Source organism: Notolabrus celidotus, chromosome 1 (genome assembly GCF_009762535.1).
Source record: "Notolabrus celidotus isolate fNotCel1 chromosome 1, fNotCel1.pri, whole genome shotgun sequence".
NCBI lineage: Eukaryota > Metazoa > Chordata > Actinopteri > Labriformes > Labridae > Notolabrus > Notolabrus celidotus.
The window spans coordinates 6729193-6747009 of NC_048272.1; the positions used below are offsets into that span (position 1 = coordinate 6729193).

The 17817-nt window shown below is 38.5% G+C and overlaps 2 protein-coding genes across 2 annotated transcripts; one reads left to right on the plus strand and one right to left on the minus strand.

The window, feature by feature from the left end:
• Positions 1-989: 989 nt before the first annotated feature.
• Positions 990-4685, plus strand: wdr77 (WD repeat domain 77). The gene is made up of 10 exons (XM_034697692.1): positions 990-1400; positions 1763-1948; positions 2037-2178; positions 2326-2375; positions 2943-3013; positions 3388-3445; positions 3897-3968; positions 4046-4154; positions 4240-4308; positions 4397-4685. The coding sequence occupies exons 1-10, from the start codon at positions 1292-1294 to the stop codon at positions 4539-4541; spliced, it is 1011 nt and encodes a 336-aa protein (XP_034553583.1). The 5' UTR covers positions 990-1291; the 3' UTR covers positions 4542-4685.
• Positions 4686-5470: 785 nt separating this feature from the next.
• LOC117816687 (proline-rich protein 36) lies at positions 5471-14100 on the minus strand. Its single transcript, XM_034689068.1, has 5 exons — positions 13888-14100; positions 11661-11749; positions 9129-9219; positions 6640-8668; positions 5471-6537 (listed from the first exon to the last, which is right to left on the minus strand). The coding sequence occupies exons 1-5, from the start codon at positions 13964-13966 to the stop codon at positions 6444-6446; spliced, it is 2382 nt and encodes a 793-aa protein (XP_034544959.1). The 5' UTR covers positions 13967-14100; the 3' UTR covers positions 5471-6443.
• Positions 14101-17817: the final 3717 nt, after the last annotated feature.

The window sequence follows — 17817 nt, forward strand, 5'->3', positions numbered from 1 at the left end:
TATATATTATTATTATTATTATTATTATTATTATGAGAAAAAAGTCTGAATTCTGAGATTAAAGTCTGAATTCTGAGATTAAAGTCTGAATTCTGAGATTAAAGTCTGAATTCTGAGATTGAAGTCAGAATTCTGAGATTAAAGTCAGAATTCTAAGAAAAAAGTCAGAATTCTGAGATTAAAGTCAGAATTCTAAGATTAAAGATAGAGGATCATCTTTTCTCTACAATTAGCGACTGCCCTCATTCTCACAAAGTGCTGTTGAGGACCTTAATTCAGACCTAAGATGTTTAACCTTTTTTTTTAATGCAGTACAAGAATGCCATGAGCAACTATTATTTACAATTAAATAGTCAGAATTGTTCTGACTTTTTTTTCTCAGAATTCTTACTTTAATGTCAGAATTCTAACTGTTCTCTCAGAATATTGACTTTTTTCTCATAATAATAATAATAATAATAATAATAATAATAATAATAAAATTGGACCTTAATTTAATTTCTTTTTTTTCCCCATTGGCCCTAATCCTCTTCCTAGTGAGGGTCCTTTAAATGGCATCTCACCAGTATAAAACTTATAATAAATAGAAAAAAATGTAGCATTGTGTGTTTAATTCTGATATTTTTGCAGATATATCTGTCAAATAATAATTACCTAAGGCTTGATTTACTATCAATTCAATTAAGCTCAGAAAATACACAATGAAGAGACTGCAATTTGAAATGTATTATTAACCATGAACCCAGATAACTAATGATGTCCATATTTATACAGTAAAACCCAAGTAACATGCGATTTCAAGCAAAGCCTTTTTTCAAAACAAAATTCTAAAGGTGTTATTGATACAGTGTCATATGTTTGTTTTGATTTTTTTAACCGTAGCTTCTGAATTTAAAAAAATCACAGTGCCATGAACATGTCTGATCAACTTTAGAGGATGGCAGTAAAGCACAAGCATGGACCTCCACTGCCGTAAACCTTAAAGGAAGACGGGTTTGATTCGACGAAGAAGAACAGACCCGGAAGTAAGTCTTTGTTGGTTTGCCCATGTGTAGCTGTTAACTCGTTCATACATTCTTGAAACGATAACCCCTGTTCTACTTCATTTTATAGTTTCTTAAGGAACACGGACATACTCGTGCTTTTATGTTTCGCAAATAAACTGAAGACGATAACGGAGGAACGCATACGGAGACTTAAATTTTAGCTAGTTCACTAAGATATTGCGTTAAAGCCGACTGCAGAGTCGTGGGTGCAAGCATTTAAAAAAAATATTGAGCACATTATCTGAATGAAAAGCGCTGTAGATACTAGCATGATCAAGGAAAACCGGTGGAACATACCCCCCAATGCTCCAGCGTGCATGGAGAAACATCTATGTTCGGCGCAGTACAGAGCAGGTACGTGACAAGGCAAGCTAGCAGGAGGTTAGGAAAGTGAACACGTGGTGTATCTAAATGGTTATTAGTGTTTTAAAATCTCTATTGATATGGGTATTTTTTTCTGTAAACATCCCGCCACAAGGGTTTTATACGTGGAAAAGCCTGCGTATTAAACACCTTTATTCTGTATACTGCTGCAGGAAGCTAAAAATAGCGAACATGCCAAACAAATGTATTTTTGCTGCTGAATATGGTTGATTGTTGATTGAATGCTTGCTAAGTTGAAGAGTGACTCTTTATTGATCAGCTTAGCCATCGGTTAAGGAAGCAGTATGTGATATAGGTGTTTTAAATGCTTTTCTTAATGACTGTCTTCACAGATGGCACCTTGTTGCTCGGTGCCTCCAGCCTCACTGGCAGGAGCTGGCAGGGATCTGTTTGGATCTATAGTGACCCTGCGCAGGCCCCAAATGAAGAGCAATGCAAAGCTGGTGTGCAAACTGAGGCTGGTGTTACAGATGTCAAATGGGTATCAGAAAAGGGTGTTGTAGTGGCATCAGACTCTGGTAAGACACAGACTGACAGAAGTCATAAAACACTGGTTTTTAGACTTAAATGTTTAACTCGATTTTGCTTGACTTGACCCATGTGCAGGTGCATTGGAACTCTGGGAACTGGCAGAGGATGAGCGCCTGCTGGTGAATCGCTTCACCAAACATGAGCATGACAACATTGTCACCACAGTGAGCCCAGTCACAGGAGAAAATGGTGCTGTCACTGGTAGCATGGACTGCCGGTTAGAGCCGATTGTACATACATACATACATACATACATACATACATACATACATATGGCTTGAATATCAGTGCAGAAAAGAGACATTTTCACTGTTTCTATCCTCCACATTAGGATTTTGACCTCTTTTTGTCTTGTTTTCTGCAGAATTAAAGTCTGGGATCTTGGTCAGGAGACGGTTGTTACTACCTATCATGGTAAGGGGACAGCCCACATTTGCTGTTAGGATGTCTAGTTTGAACTGAGAGTAATGAATTCACTAAACCAATCAGCTACAGGTATTTTACATTTTTCATAAAATCAAAGTACATCTCTTGCTTTTCAAGAGTAACAGAAATCCTCTTTGAAAATAATACCATCTTTGTCTTTATTCACATGCCCTATGTTTAGCAACACAGCCTTGAAGACGCTATAGACAAAAAATAATCTAATTTGACCTGTTTTAGTTCAGTCACTGCACATTACACAAGGGGAATCCTTTGGGTGCAGATCGATGTTTTTCATTTTGATATAAATTGATATTAGTAACTATAACTTAGAATTCACAACAGAAAATCCTGAGTCAAGTGCAAAGAACCTTCAGCTATAATATACATCATGTTCTTCCAAGTAATTCACTGATTGTGATTGCTTATTAAATGGTCTCATTAGAATAATGTGGTTTGTACACATTGGTGTCAATAAAAACATCAATAACAATGACTACTTATAAGGATGCTAAAACTCACTACCAAATATGTGTCTGATTGTTTTTCTCCCTTCAGCTCACACGCAGCCAATCAGCTGTGTTGCCTGCAGTCCTACAGATGAGTCTCTCTTCCTCTCCTGTGGTCAAGTAAGTTACCAGTCAACAATCTGCACACATTTTAGAACACACAAAATACAGTTATGAAGATTAATGAAAACAAACACAGGGAGACACCTTACTGCATTAAAAAAATGCATATCTAAAATGATTTACCAGCTTGAGACTAGAATGCATCAAGTTTGATTGCACATTGAACTACAAGTTTGCTGCATCACTTAAAAATAACGTTGCACCTGATCACACACAAACACACAATAAAAAAATAGTTTCTTGTGGATGTAGGGCATACCTAAAGTCTGCTAGCCATAAAGTATGTCATTGAGTTTTAGAGGAGCAGGAAGAGAACTGTCATTCTACTGTTTCTTCATTCAAACTTAATCTATTTTTCCTCTGTCTCTCAGGATGGCCGTGTGCTGATGTGGGACAGGAGGAAGCCAAACAAACCAGCCACAAGAATAGGTGAGCAACAGGTTTTGCTGGGTTGTCGACGGTACTGGAAAGGAATAAGCAACATTGGAGATTCCTATCACACCAAACATACAGCACATATGAGCAAACTGTATTATCTAGGGCTGAATGTTTGTTTCAAATGTCTCTTGCAATTTCTCCAACTACACATTGAATGCAAGACTTTTGAAAATTAAACCCTGGTGAGTGGGTCCCTTAGACAGTATTCTGCAGCTGAGCCGGTTGGGATAACTTTGTACCCACAGGTGTACATGTAAACCGCTACCTTGTGGCTTTATGCTTGGCTGACGTGTCTGTTCTTGTGACGGTTGATGCCAGACAGTACAATCTTGTCTGGGTAGTTTAATGATATTCATCTTGTCAAGACACAGTCTCTTATCATTATGTATATTCGTTCCTAATATTAATAAGTTCTGTGTTCTGTGTATGCTCTTTGTTTCAGATGTAGAGTCCCCCTGCTGCTCTCCCACCACTGTAGCTTGGCACCCCCACCACAGAAGCACCATTGCTTTTGGTAAGGCCCAGCAACAGGTTACTGATTGACAGAAATTGGCAGTCCCTTCATGTTTGATCATGGTTGTTGTGCCTCAGGTGATGAGCTGGGCAGAGTGACAATGAAGGATTTTCTGGGAACAGAGCCAGTCAGGGTGGAGCAAATCCACAGACGCCGAGTCAATGGGCTTGCCTTCTCAACACATAGGTACACAACAGGCTCCAATATATGTATAAATAGCTTTTACATATCATCCTTACAACTTTTTTATTCTTTATTTCTCTATTTATAGTGCCTCCTTACTTGCCTCCATAAGTGACGATTGTTCCCTTGCCATTTTGAACTCTGATCTGCGAGAAATGTGAGTTTGCACTTCACGCTAAAAAAAACCAAAACCTTCTGTACCAATGAAAATTACTTATTAGGTGCCATGTTTTTTTTCCTCGTAGACATCGAGATCGGCGACACCAGGACTTTGTTAAAGGTGCGTGCTGGCTCCACGGCGGTGCCAACACTGTCACAACCATTGGGTGGGATCACCTCGTGCTTAACCACACGGTGGGTCTGGCTGCTGGAGCTCCAAACTCCTCCTAGACCCAACAGATGCTGACACACATTGGAGGAGAACGGTTTACAATAACTTCTGTCCCCCCTGTTTTTAAGGGGTTCTACATGTATCAAAAAGTTAAGTATGCTGCTCAAGAAATATGAATTAAAATGTTTCATTGTCATTAAGTACCCCCGGAGTTGTTTGCAATATTTGAAATTCTGACCTTCCTGTCCTGGCTTTGGTTCATCAATAATCTGCTCTGAAATGGTCTTTGTCCACTTACTTCATTTCGTTTAGCATTTAAGCGTGACTATCAACTTATGGCATCCATTTGTATTTCCTAATTTTGCATTAAAAGTAACTTAATGTTGTGATAGCAGGAGCATTTTTTATCTTTGTGTTATCTGAAGACTTAATACATGCTGACAGCTGCCAGACTATGGAAGGAAACTAAAGGTTAACTTTAAGACTATAGCAAAAAAAAATTACATTATCATATACTATAACTCTGTGACTTCCTCTAACCCACTCCAGTACAAAAACAGGGTGGTGTATTACTTGTTCTTAGGCGTCAACTTAGTGTTGGCAGTGTGCTCAGACGTTAACAAGATTATGTGCGTGATTCACACAGCCAGTGACAGCTATGGTGTCATTGCTAATGTGTTGGTCTAATGCTGTAGACTGGACCTAAGGAGCTATAATCATTCCCACATGACACCAGCACAGTGTTTGGTACACAGTTTAACAGACATTACTATAATAATATTGCTGCAGGATGACATTTTTAAGGATGGTTTACAACATCGGTCGATGGGAGTGCCAATGAAAACTAGCCCTTCAGCTAATTCAAAACAAGCAAATTACACTCAAAACACCGTGTAATAGACATCTTTTATTTCTAGCTTGAGAAATCCTATGCCTGCACGAACACTTAGTACTGTCCACAGAAAACTCGAGAACAATTTCCACAACATGCAGTTAATGCTTGGTTTTATTTTCCATGTAGGGAGTTGTTGGACAACATTTGGCATTGATAAACAGTTTTCCCTAAAGACTTTGCTGCCATTATTTTAAATATTGTGATTGTGCAAACTTAACATGTACATAAAAGTAGATTTTACAATATCGTTTTCATTTGAATCTCATACAAACTTGTATGTACAGAAAACAAAAGTGTAGCTACAAAGGCTTACATTTCTACAAGTATGAATAACTAATATACAGATAAAAAACATTTTCAAGATCAATAAATATGAGAAACAGTCCCACTGAGTTATAAACACATTCCAGCTCTTTTTTAATTATAGGTTTGCCTTGTTCCAATGGACCCATGTAATATACATGTAACAGTTCAGTTACAGGATCATCACCATGAACTACAGTAATTACATTTGCACATCATAACTTTGATTTCATCAATATTAGAGATAATTGTGTTTACTGATTCAACATCCTACAAGTTATCAATAGTCTGGATCGTTTTTACACTCCACATACTTTTTTACAGCTATGAATAACTTAGGCATACAGTTTTTTAATCAATAGATTAGTCATAATAAATCTGCTTGATTCTATGAATATTACCCACGAAGCACTGATTCAAATCATTGGTTAAAAAGACAACATACACATTGACACTGAATGAGCAAGAGCAGCAAAATAAATCTTTTAAATTCAAAACTTCAAAAATAAAATATAAAAAAAAGAAAAACTGACCGTTCTGAATAGGATCTTACAAAAATTATAAATACATTCAGAAGAGACTACATTTAGAGTTGAACATTGTTCCGAGACATCTGTAACATTATGCCAACCAAGTAGGTCTAAATCATTTGTTCGCAGTGCTTTCGTCTCATTGGTCAAATCATTCTGTTACAAAACTACATAATCCAAATATACACAATGTATGCCAAACTGAGGAACATCCATCTCGTTTACACATCCCATTAAGATTCCCCCCTGTAAGGACTGATAGGATTTTTGGTACCAGGCCGTACTGTAAAGGTCGTTCCATACTGATGTTTTGAGTGCACTCCATTGCTGAAAAGAACATATTCATGATTATTAGTGGAAAATACATCGAAACATTTGGCTTATTGTTGAAAAACTGAACCTTTCTTATTTTAGCGCTGGAAGTCTTACCTGGTGGGACTTTTCACTGAAGAGGTATCCTGATGTTTTCTGACCATTTTACCCTCCAGCTCACGCATATCCAGGCCTGCTGATTTGGTCACCACAAGGTTATTCTTGCTCAGTGGTGTGACTTTTGGAACACTGGGGACCTTATTGTCCTCATCAGACAGAGGGTTGCCCCAGTCATCAGAATTTGCCTCTGTCTCCTTCGTGGAGGTCATTTTGTGATCCATTTCCGCCATCTTTTTTTGTAGGATGCTCAAGAGTGTGACCTGACTGGGTGAAAGATTGGATGGGAGATGACTTGGGCCCACCTTGGGTTTGGTCTGGGCTTGCAGTTTTGGTTTGACATCAGTGTCAAAAGACGGGAGTTTTGGAGCTTGAGGGGGTTTAGGTTTTGGAGGAGGAGGAGGAATTGGAGCTGGAGCCATAGCTAGAGGAGGAGGAGGAGGAGGAGGAGGAGGGTTAAATGTTGGTGCTGGTGCCATTTTCCTTGGAGGGTCAGGTGGAGTAATGGAAGGAGGGGGACCCACAATATCATCCAGATCATCAAACTCTGGTGGTGGAGGAAGTACTGGCATACTTATGTCCCCTTTACTTTCCTCATTGTAAGAAGATTGGGACTTTGAGGGGCCTTGCTCTTTGTTTTGTTTCAGTGCTAAAAGATTGGTCAAACTTGGGGATCCAACCCTCCGATTAAGACCTGGACTGCTTTGTGGCATCTGACCCTTGAACAGTGCAGAGCTGCTTAATTTTTCTGGGGTCTGAATTGTTTGTGTATGATTCCCGGGACCAACAGGCTGTGGACTTTCCTGAACCCTTTCTTGAGATGCTAAAGAAGAGGACGAGCTGGACCTTGGAGTGACAACGAAGGAGTTAGGACTCGAGTCACTTGAGTGTATGTTTGCACTTGGCTGCTCATCCCTTTTGTCACTGTTTTCTCTGGACAGAGAATTGGTTGTTCTGTGTTTCTCTCTTTTTTTAGCTGCCATTAAGAGAGCCAGCGGGGAGGCTGCAGGTCCCTCTCTCGCCCCGTTGGTTTCACTGCTCTTCAGGTTGCGTAGTTTACGATCCAACAGGGGACTGAATGTGTGACCTGGGCTTGGAGATACTTCAAGCTTGTCCTTGCTTGGCACTGAATTTACTGAAGTACTGTTTACTTTTGGAAGAGATGGTAAAGTCTGATGAGTATGCCGGAGAGGTTTGCTTATTGGTGGTGTAGAAACAGTAGCTGTCTTAGCTTCCTTTTTTGGTTCAGGCAGGGGTGTTTGAGGGGGTTGAACAATTTGTAGGTTATCCTTCAGTTCCTGTGCATCTTTCAAAACTGGTTTAGACAGTGTTGCCCCTTTAGGGACATTACCATCCACCACAAGCACTGGAGAGGTTTTGCCAGACGAAGAATCTTCCAGGAGCAATTTCTGCATGGGTCTTGGCTCAGGTTCCTTATAGCTTTTGAGAATTGAGGTTGTCGGAACATTGTAAAGCTTGGCTGTGTTTTGAGGATTGAAACTGGATAATGTTGGCGTCTGCACAGGGGGAGGTGGGGCAGGACTTTGTGGTGGGGAATCAATGTTGGAGATGGAAGACAGTCTAATGGGTTTTGGAGGAGGTGTCTTGAGCATTTTAAGTTGCCTTTCAGTCGGAGGCTGTGGAGGGGCAAATTGTGGACGGCCTGGCACCGTGGGAGATTGTGGACTAGAAATGGGCATGGATGACATAGAGTCCCTGGGGGAAGTGGATGGAGGCTTTGGTGGAGCCATTGGTGGTGGTTTTAAAAAGGTTAAATCTTTCCCCTGCATGGAAGGTGCCAGTGAAGGGGGGTTTGGAGCTGGCATGGATGGATGCTGAAGGGTTGAAAGGTCTAGAGTGCTCAGGTCACCCATGAAGTCTGGTGGAGGGATAAAAGTCCCTTGTGGAGGGATAAAAGACCCTGGTGGGGGTGGAGCTGCAGTAGATGGTGGAGGAGGAACAAATATATCCTCCTCAGCAAGGTCAAACACAGACATAACAGATCCATTGGACAAGTGATTTCCACCCACTATGGAAAAAGAAAAGATAGAATAACAGAAAAGTTCAGTACAATTGTATTTTAGAAATGGCATAATCCCTTGTTTGCAGAAATGACTAAAAAGAGAAACTTAACATCAGAGAGAACTTGGATATGCCATACAGAAACCACAAACTTCTGCTGAAACGGATTCTTGAGTTCAATGATGGATATGCAGATTAAGAAATGAGAGGTATCAATTTTTTCTATAAATGAATTCACTCCCACTCTGCAAATGCTGTTGCTGTTTGGTAGGACTCGGGAGGGTTATTGAGCAATAGCCTGGACAAACATTTACCTGCCCTGCATTTCTAACCTTTTATAAAGACAGATTGCTGTAATCCATCAACTTAGTCTGGGCAAAGGCACCACAAACAGTCTTGGTCCTTTAGCATGTAAATAATGGAATTTTCTAGGCTTAAGTACATATTTGAGGGAGGTGGATGCTCACCTGAACCGTTGATCTTTGGACCATTGACCGGGGGAAGGAGGGGGACTTTGGGTGTTGGAACAGCAAACCCTTGAAAACTGTCATTTGTGGACTGTAAAGAGAAAAACATCAAACATCAGTCTGTTTTTTTATATCAACATCTTAATCAAAAGATACTGTGGTTCAAGAACATTTGGAAAACATGACATTAACTTATAACATCCTGCCCTGAAGGTGTTGAAAAATTATGTTTCACCGGCAACTATACACTTCGCAAACCAACAACTTTTACACTTCTCAACCTACAATTCTGTAACCAAAGAAACAGTTTGTGATGTCTGTTACCATAGTGTATTTTTGTATTTGTTTTTAGGTTGGCTGGAGGTTTCTAAAGCATAATTTTTGTACATGACACTATCACATTCTTGGCTCATGAGCACTTGTGGTGAATCAGAGGATACTCCTATTATTAATCTCATTGTTTCTAGTGTCAAAGTGAGCCTGGCCCAGAAAATCTCAAGCTGTTACGTGTTTGTCTGTATGTTTATGTGTGTGAGAGAAAGAAAAAAGAGCTGCATGGGCCAAATTTATGGCCCAAATACCACTAAAAATAAACACTGACTGTGTTGGCACAATAGATGTCCATGAGAAGTTACAGGCTACGTACTCTTCAAAGGGCTTGAAAATCAGCAACACAAAAACACCTTTACTGCTGTCATTTGAAGTTACTGTGCTGCAGGGTGTCAGTGTAATTTAATAACCAGGGTGTCAATGAAGTAGAAGATGAAAGTTGCTTTTCAGCCCTGTACATGATGTTATCAATAAGTGTAATACATGTTCACAGGCAGCATCAAAAAGTCAAACATTACTCAGTTTTGGGTAGGTTTTTGAGATTAAAATATCTTGGATATCTACCTGAAATCACACCTTAAGTGACTCTACTGATTTTCCTAGTCATCACAAGGCTCTTAATGCAGCTTCTAGGAAAGGTATGTTGACAGAGTGAGGGCGTGTCAGTAAAAATGGCGTCAGATCCAGTTTGATTCATGTATTTGTTCCCTGCATTATGACTCACTTTCATCTGTCGCAGCAGTCTGGGCTGTCCTGCCCATGTGCTGCTGGGTGTGCCACAGCCAGCGCATGCCACAGACGCATTCACGGAACACTCCCAAACATTGAGGTGTGTGAACCAGAGCACTGATGCACTATTTATTTGTACCTGCACCATGACAATGGAATGGGAGGCCTGACAGACATACTGACTGCAACTGTAGTCCTTTTAGTCCTACCTAATCACCCAACAATGAAAACTAGCAGTTTGGCACTAAAGTAATGGATACAAGCAAAGCAGTGAAACACTTCAGGGGATGTTCTGCTTAAAATACCAATAACACAATGCCAAAACTAACCATCGAAAGTTAAGGCCTTACACTCAAAATCTTACTAAAGTGAAGGTATCAAAGGTTTACCAGCAGAAGTGATTTGATTCTGGACAGCAAATCAAGCTGAAGAAAAGCCTTGGTGAGTGTTATAGTGTATGTTGACAAAGTAGGATACATTCGTTTTGTAAAACAGATACAGGTCGTAAATATTGGAAATCACTGCCTTTATCCTACATACAATTGTGTCAGTTGTATAGCCTATTGAAATTGTAATTGCAGCCTTAAGACAGATGTATTGGAGATATATTTTCTCTAAACTGTAGAGTAGTAGTCGGGGATACAGTAATACCTAAACTACAAGTAACTCAGACTTGTACTTAAGTGGAGTATCTGAATGTTGAATAAAAGTTAATAAAGTTGTTTGAATTGAATTGAATTGAATTGAATACACTGGCACTAACTGTGGACGTGTCTATCAAATGTACAGTACTGAGTAATTGCACATTCTAATTTGGAATTATTTACAGCGATTTCTCTTTTAAAATGTACAGTTTAAAACAAAAAGTTCTCTACGTGCGACCAACTTATCTAACACAGTGGAGCTCATGGTTCACTCTTTATTTTTTTTTAAATTGCACACTTGGCTCTTGTCTTACAGAATGCTATGTATGGCACCAAGATGGTGATATCATCTTTATTTTGGGTACAAAAAATGTTGTCCACATAAAAAAGTTTGTTAAAGCTTGTTTTCATTATTATCACTACCTCATGAGAGTGTATTGTAGTTATAACAGCAGAAAGTGGATTTTACCAAACACACACTAAAATATCCAAGCCTGACTGACACCAACATATTCTTTAAAACACATTTGGTGATTCAGTAATTGGGTACACAATTACTACACAATAATAATAACTCATAAATGCCCTGGCACTGAACCTATAAAAGCTGACCCAGATTCAAACACACTCCTCTAGTTAAACACTGTCCTTTATCAGCTAATTGGCACCTACGCAGTCCTGCAGATGCATAGTCCAAGATGAAGTAATGCCTAATGATAGGGTGGGGACAGTTCAGACACACATCTAATTTAACTCTAAGATCTGAAACTGAGCAATAAATGTTAATTTCTTCAGTGTTTGAACTTTAAAGCTTGACTGAGATACTCACAGTGTGATGTTTGACAGTGGGTCTGGCCCTCACACTGGCTGTACCTGACTCAGGAATTGCTGAGGACTCCAGCACCAGCTCCACGTCATCTGAAGAAATAAAAAACAGAGGATTTCATACCCGGCTACTCTTTTGTTAGTGGAGCACGTTTCTACACACTTTTCAAGCATTGCTAACACACTTCAACCTTTAAAATCTGCATTGTGTCCCATAGTGCATTGTAATTCTGTCAGGTACAGATTAGCACATTACACATAGGTCATTGTACAGGTAATGAGATACTGTATGCACCAAAGAGGCCTCTTTGTGTGTGCCACTCAGTCCAATAATCTACTGTGTGATCCTGTTTGCTGTTGCAGGTAGTTCTGTTGTTGACAACAGAAGAGTCGGGCACCTGAGCACTAATCTTTATTTATATTTCACCATTGTGTTCAAGTGAAAGCTTAGTTTTGGTGGCAATTGAAGATAATCATGTTACGTAACTTAAATATACTTTAGCACTAAAATATATGTTCACCACTCTCAAAAAGAGCTGGCATCACATATCAGTTAACATGCATGGTTTACTGCTTTAGAAGTTCTTTCAGCTGTTAATGTTTGTACTGGAAACAGTGGAGTATTATGATCCTGTGTTTTAAACTCATATTGGAATGAGATAAGATGCATTGATATAATGTCTGTAGAAGAAAATGGCTTGATTCTCCTTATTGTTCCACACGTTTCTGTTAAACTAAAATCAAATGAAATTCTTAACATGGACCAAAGAAGAGAGGTGAGTCTAAAGACCCCTTTGGTAAAGCGAAAAAAACTTGGATGTAATAATATATAATTCAGTTTATGGTAGAGTATGAGCATTCACAGATTAGGACTGCTTCAAAACCATTCTGCTAAACCAACAGATTATGTCAGAGGTCACTGGTTGGCAAGAAGATATTTAGAAGTCATACATTCCTTTGCTGTCATCTTGTTTGTCCAATAAGTGACTGATGAAAGACACTTGTCACTGAGAGGCACTAAGTTTGCACTTTCTGTCAGACATTACAGCAACACTTTTCATTAAGGCTAAGGAAGAACAACCAAAGATCATGACTGACTGTATAAACAAGGAAAGTGTTTTTAAATCAGTACTTAACATGTGCTTTTTTAATGATCTCTATGCACCAAAAATACCAATAAAATACTATAATGAATTACTAATGGTGTCAGAATACAGCAAAGGATTAGCCGAGTTCAAATTGCTTTGGAGAGAAGGGATGTGGTGTTAAACCAGTCTATCCAAATAATTTGTTTCCCCATTGTGCACCTGCATGATTTAAATAGACAAATGACCTCTCTCTCATGTTGTGGCTTTCCATTGCAGTCACTCGTTTCCTTCTCTTCCAATAAAATGGAACTAATGTCCCATTAGGCTTGACTGTTTATCTGTAAACTTATACCAACATGTGACAGTAGATAGAGCCTAGAATTAGTACTGAACTGATATAGCAGTACAAATAATGAAGTTTCCTTTTCCTGGAGTTATTCTAGTTGTAAAAGTGTCAAAGCTTTCATTAAATAATCATATATATTAAGTAGAGTTACATAGTTTGATAATATTATGCCTAAATAATTCCACTTCATAACAGTGTCATTACTTGATTTCATTTTGTTGTTTGTATGAGAGAGAGAGAAGATCATATAATCACACAAACTAAACTCAAACCTGTCTCTAAGCAGGTCAGAACTGTAAAAATCACCTGAAAGCAACTGTTTTAGACATAACTGAAATAAAAATGTGTTAGATCGTTGAGATTTTAAATTAAACACGTTTTCACACTTTTCTGGAGTGTTGAGAGGTGCTTCTCTTTTTTCTTTACCGTACATATAGCAATGTCAAAGCAACACTACACTACAAGTTGTGACAACTTGTGAACACAGGATAGATAGCAGTCATCAGATTCAAAATGAAGTCACATTATAATATATAGAACAGGTTTTTCATGGCTGAATTGCATAGCCCTGATCTGATGGCACTTGTTGATACATGTCCATCAGGACATGGCATTAAAAATAAGATATTTAATTAGATCAATTTTATAATACTTCAACTAAAAAATTAGCTTTAAGCTGTCAGAACTGGAGTAAAGGTAAACACCAAGGTACAAAGGTCGTTTTCTCTTGAGCAAATGTTCACCTAAAAAACCTTGCTCCATCTTATAGCTGTATTTTCTGTTATCAGTGTACTCACCCATGTCTTTCATTTTGACATTGGTGTCGAAAAGAGAGTTGCTCTTTCGACCCAAAAAATTCAAATGTCTCCTCTTCATGATTGGTTGATAAATTGAAGTGCAGATACGATCAGACTGGATTATTGACGCATTTTTTATCGGGAAGTAAATCCAAGGCAAGGCAGCAGGTGAGCGGCAGGTGCAGCGCAGCGCACTAAACCTGACTTCAATGATTTGGTGACAACTTTTGTGAACAGAGCGAGAAAATGGAGCAAACTCCGCCTCCTCCCCTTTCACTGAGCCAGCCTGTTCTGTTGAGTGTTTTTTTTTTTCGTACACTCCCAACAGGTGAGGCCGCGGCTCTCCTTTCCTGCCACATTCCAACACCTGCGTTTACCTAAATGAGCTGCTCCGAGCTTTATGTCGCTGAGTTTACTCTCACTGCTCAGCTTATACCAGAATTAGTATACACAGTCTTATACTTCAAACTTTCTGCAGTGAATACACCAGGCCTATTTGTTCAATATCCACCATCAGCATGTCTAGGAACACAGTGTAACTTTGATCCATCGTGATTAAAGACTTTTTTGTTTTGTTTTGAGTATAAAGAATAAATAAAGTGCTGATGGGAAATAGGTTAATATGCTGACTAATGGTTATAAACATGAAAAAAAGAATTTTTTTTTTTGCCATAAATAGATACTAATTAAAAAAAACGTACTATTCTTCATATCTAAAGCTGTTTTGGTAAATGGCAAATAGACTTCCATGTATAAAGTTCTATTCCAGTCTTCCTGACCACTTACAGCATTTTTACACAACTCCTCACTTTCATGCATTCCCACCACATTCATACTCTGATGGCAGGGGATGCTTTAGTGGGGGACCATCAGTATTAAGTAATGCCATTCATAAGCATGCACACACTGCTGACTCTGTCCTGGTAACAGCTTGGGTTCAGTGTCTTGCTAAAGGACAGTTCAGTGTGACTTGACTGCAGTGAATGGAATCGAACCATCTTCAATTCAGGACCACCCACTCTACCATTGAGCAACAGCTGCTCCTGAAGTCAGAATCATCAGGCAGAAAAACAAAATCTTAACATGGACATTTTTACATTAAATAATTATAGGTACTGCACCACCATCCTGAGGGCAATGTTTTCTTTTTTATTCTATTTATTCGAGCACTATACTTTAAAGATTTCTATACAAGACACACCTTTGATCCCTTAAAAAGATGCATTGTTATGTAATAAACTACCCTGAGTCATGTCAAATTTTACAATTCTTTTTTTTAAACTACTGTATTGATCATTGGACTTCAATTGTGGTTTTATTTGCAAGTTCACAAAAATACAATGAGATACTCATGAATAGTTCAAGTACAGACACATAAAACAAAGTAAAGAGAGCAGCATAAATCAGTTGGTGGTGTGTTGGGGAAATAAGTGTCAGCCTAGAGGCTGGTTTTTATAGCTTTTTGCAATGTAACACAGATTGAGCTGACCTGATAGTGAGAGGGAGTTTACATGGTGCTGTAGGTAAAAACAGTAAAAGCAGGATTGACCTTTGACCTTCACTTGGACTGTGGAACTTAAACAACATACGGTCAGAAAAACATACATAATGAAGCCATGCCAGATTTTTTGTGAGTAAAATGTTGATCATGCTATCAGCTGTCCCCTGCTATCTGTACATTAAGGTATTTGCTCAGCTTTTTGTTAAATATGGTTGAGACATTAAGATTTTCTTATTATCTCTTTTTTATCATTATTAAAAATCTGTATCATATCACGGTGGAGGTATTAACTGCTGCTGTGGCATTATTTAATGAAGGATGGGAGTTCATGTGATCTGTGTAAGGAGGATAATAGTGTTGCTGGTGGAGAGAGCTGCGGCTTAAGAGGATCATGAGTTCTGTATAGCTCAGACTGGGCTGAGCCATGACAGCGACCCACACAGCAACATTCACTCTCTGTACATGTGAGCTAAAAAAAGATATTTTTCTCACATCCTCACTGCCCAGTGTGTTTACTTACGGACGACAGATCGATGTACATTAATGGCCAGTAGGTACATTTACACAAATACTTAAACAACAGAGGGGGACTTTATCTGTGTGTTTCACTTTACACTTCATCAACTAAAAAACAGATAATTGATGATGTTAAAGAGATCAAAATGAAATTTCTTTATTTTAAATTAAATCAGTATTTGATATACGTTACGTCATAATAAGGTCAGGTTTCAGCATAGTGAGTGAATTTTTGGTACTATAAGTACATGTTGCTGATAATAGTTTTAATTTGTGGTATTATTGCATTTATTTAAATATGGTGCTGTGTATGGATCAGTGTTTCTTCCTTACATAGTAATAATTAAAAAAGAACCATAGGGCATTAAATGTATGATGATTCCACTCTTTTTCTGTGGTGAAGTGCATTGTTGTAGTGGCCTTTGGCGTACTTACATAAGAGTGTGTTTTTTTCTTCTCTTGTAATTATTCATGCTGCCCAGAAAACCTGTCAATCTTTTTTACTCTCCTTTTGGCTACCGTCACAATGGTTCAGTATGTTTCAAAATGTGTCTGTCCCATCTAAACCTCTGCTGTCCTTTAGACAAACTGAACTGGTCCATCCAGTTCCTCTTTCCTGGGCAGGAATTCATCCTGACGACTGATGCTGCTGAAATGTGAAGAATGTGGCGGCAAGATCCTTTAACTCTTTACCCACTTTGCAGTATTGAATAAACTGTACAGCTATGCTCTATCCAACATGTTAGAATCTGCATGTCTAATTCATTAATATATTATCCAGTTATTGATAACTAACTCATTAATTTAGGAGAGGCACAATGGTGGCAGTATGTGTGTATTTTGCTTACATAGACTATGTAGAGCCACTTCATCTGATTTAAGTTTAATGAAGTTTTTTTCTAAACAGTGCCATAATGTCTGACAGTCCTAACAAAGACTCCAGTACACAGCATTATGATTAGCATCCAAATTCTTTCCTTTGTTTCCATGTAAATTTAGCCACAAGGAAAACAAGCTCAGGCTTGTTTCCTCACGGAAGTCATACTTTAATTCAACATTTTATGACACTGAAGTAGAAGGAAATGAAGACTGAAAAACAGACCGTAAATACTCCGGCTTTTATTATGATGAGGTATGATTTGTTGCAACTTCAGATGAAAATGAAACTGCAGATGAATCAGATTTATGATGTGGAAAAATGTGTGTCAGATGGTATAAACAGTTACAACATACCTTAGGATCATACATCTGTCATGTGAGGCATTTCTCATTTCTGTTATGTATCTGGCAGGAAATAATGCAAAGTATACACAATGAGGATTTATCTTGAAAGAAAGAAAGAAAGAAAGAAAGAAAGAAAGAAAGAAAGAAAGAAAGAAAGAAAGAAAGAAAGAAAGAAAGAAAGAAAGAAAGAAAGAAAGAAAGAAAGAAAGAAAGAAAGAAAGACTGACACTTACATATAATTTTTCTTGGCATCATTATGTGTAATTCTTTCAGTAGGGTGAAGTTCACACTACACCTTGTTACTGTCCAGTGTACCAGTAGACCCCTGCCATGGATTTGACGGCAGATGGTGGAGCTTTAAGAGGCTCTAATGACACTCAGCGCCGGCCATTCCTACATTGAAACTAGGGTAAGCTGAGAGATCACTGGGGACTACAGTGAGAAGACTTAAGCAAAGGAGCTTTATGAATATGGCTAAATATTTCAAAAGTGATCTTTACCTCAGAGGGCAGCAAAACTGGATGAATGGTTCAAAGTTGGTACTTGTTGTCTGTTGGTTTACTATATAAAGTGCACTCGTGGACTGCAGTGAAAGCATCTGAATAGTAAAATAAATTGGAAATGCTTCATTTTATGGTTGGCTTCCTTTGTTATGTATCTCTAATGTTACCTTTCCTTTTCCCCCTGGT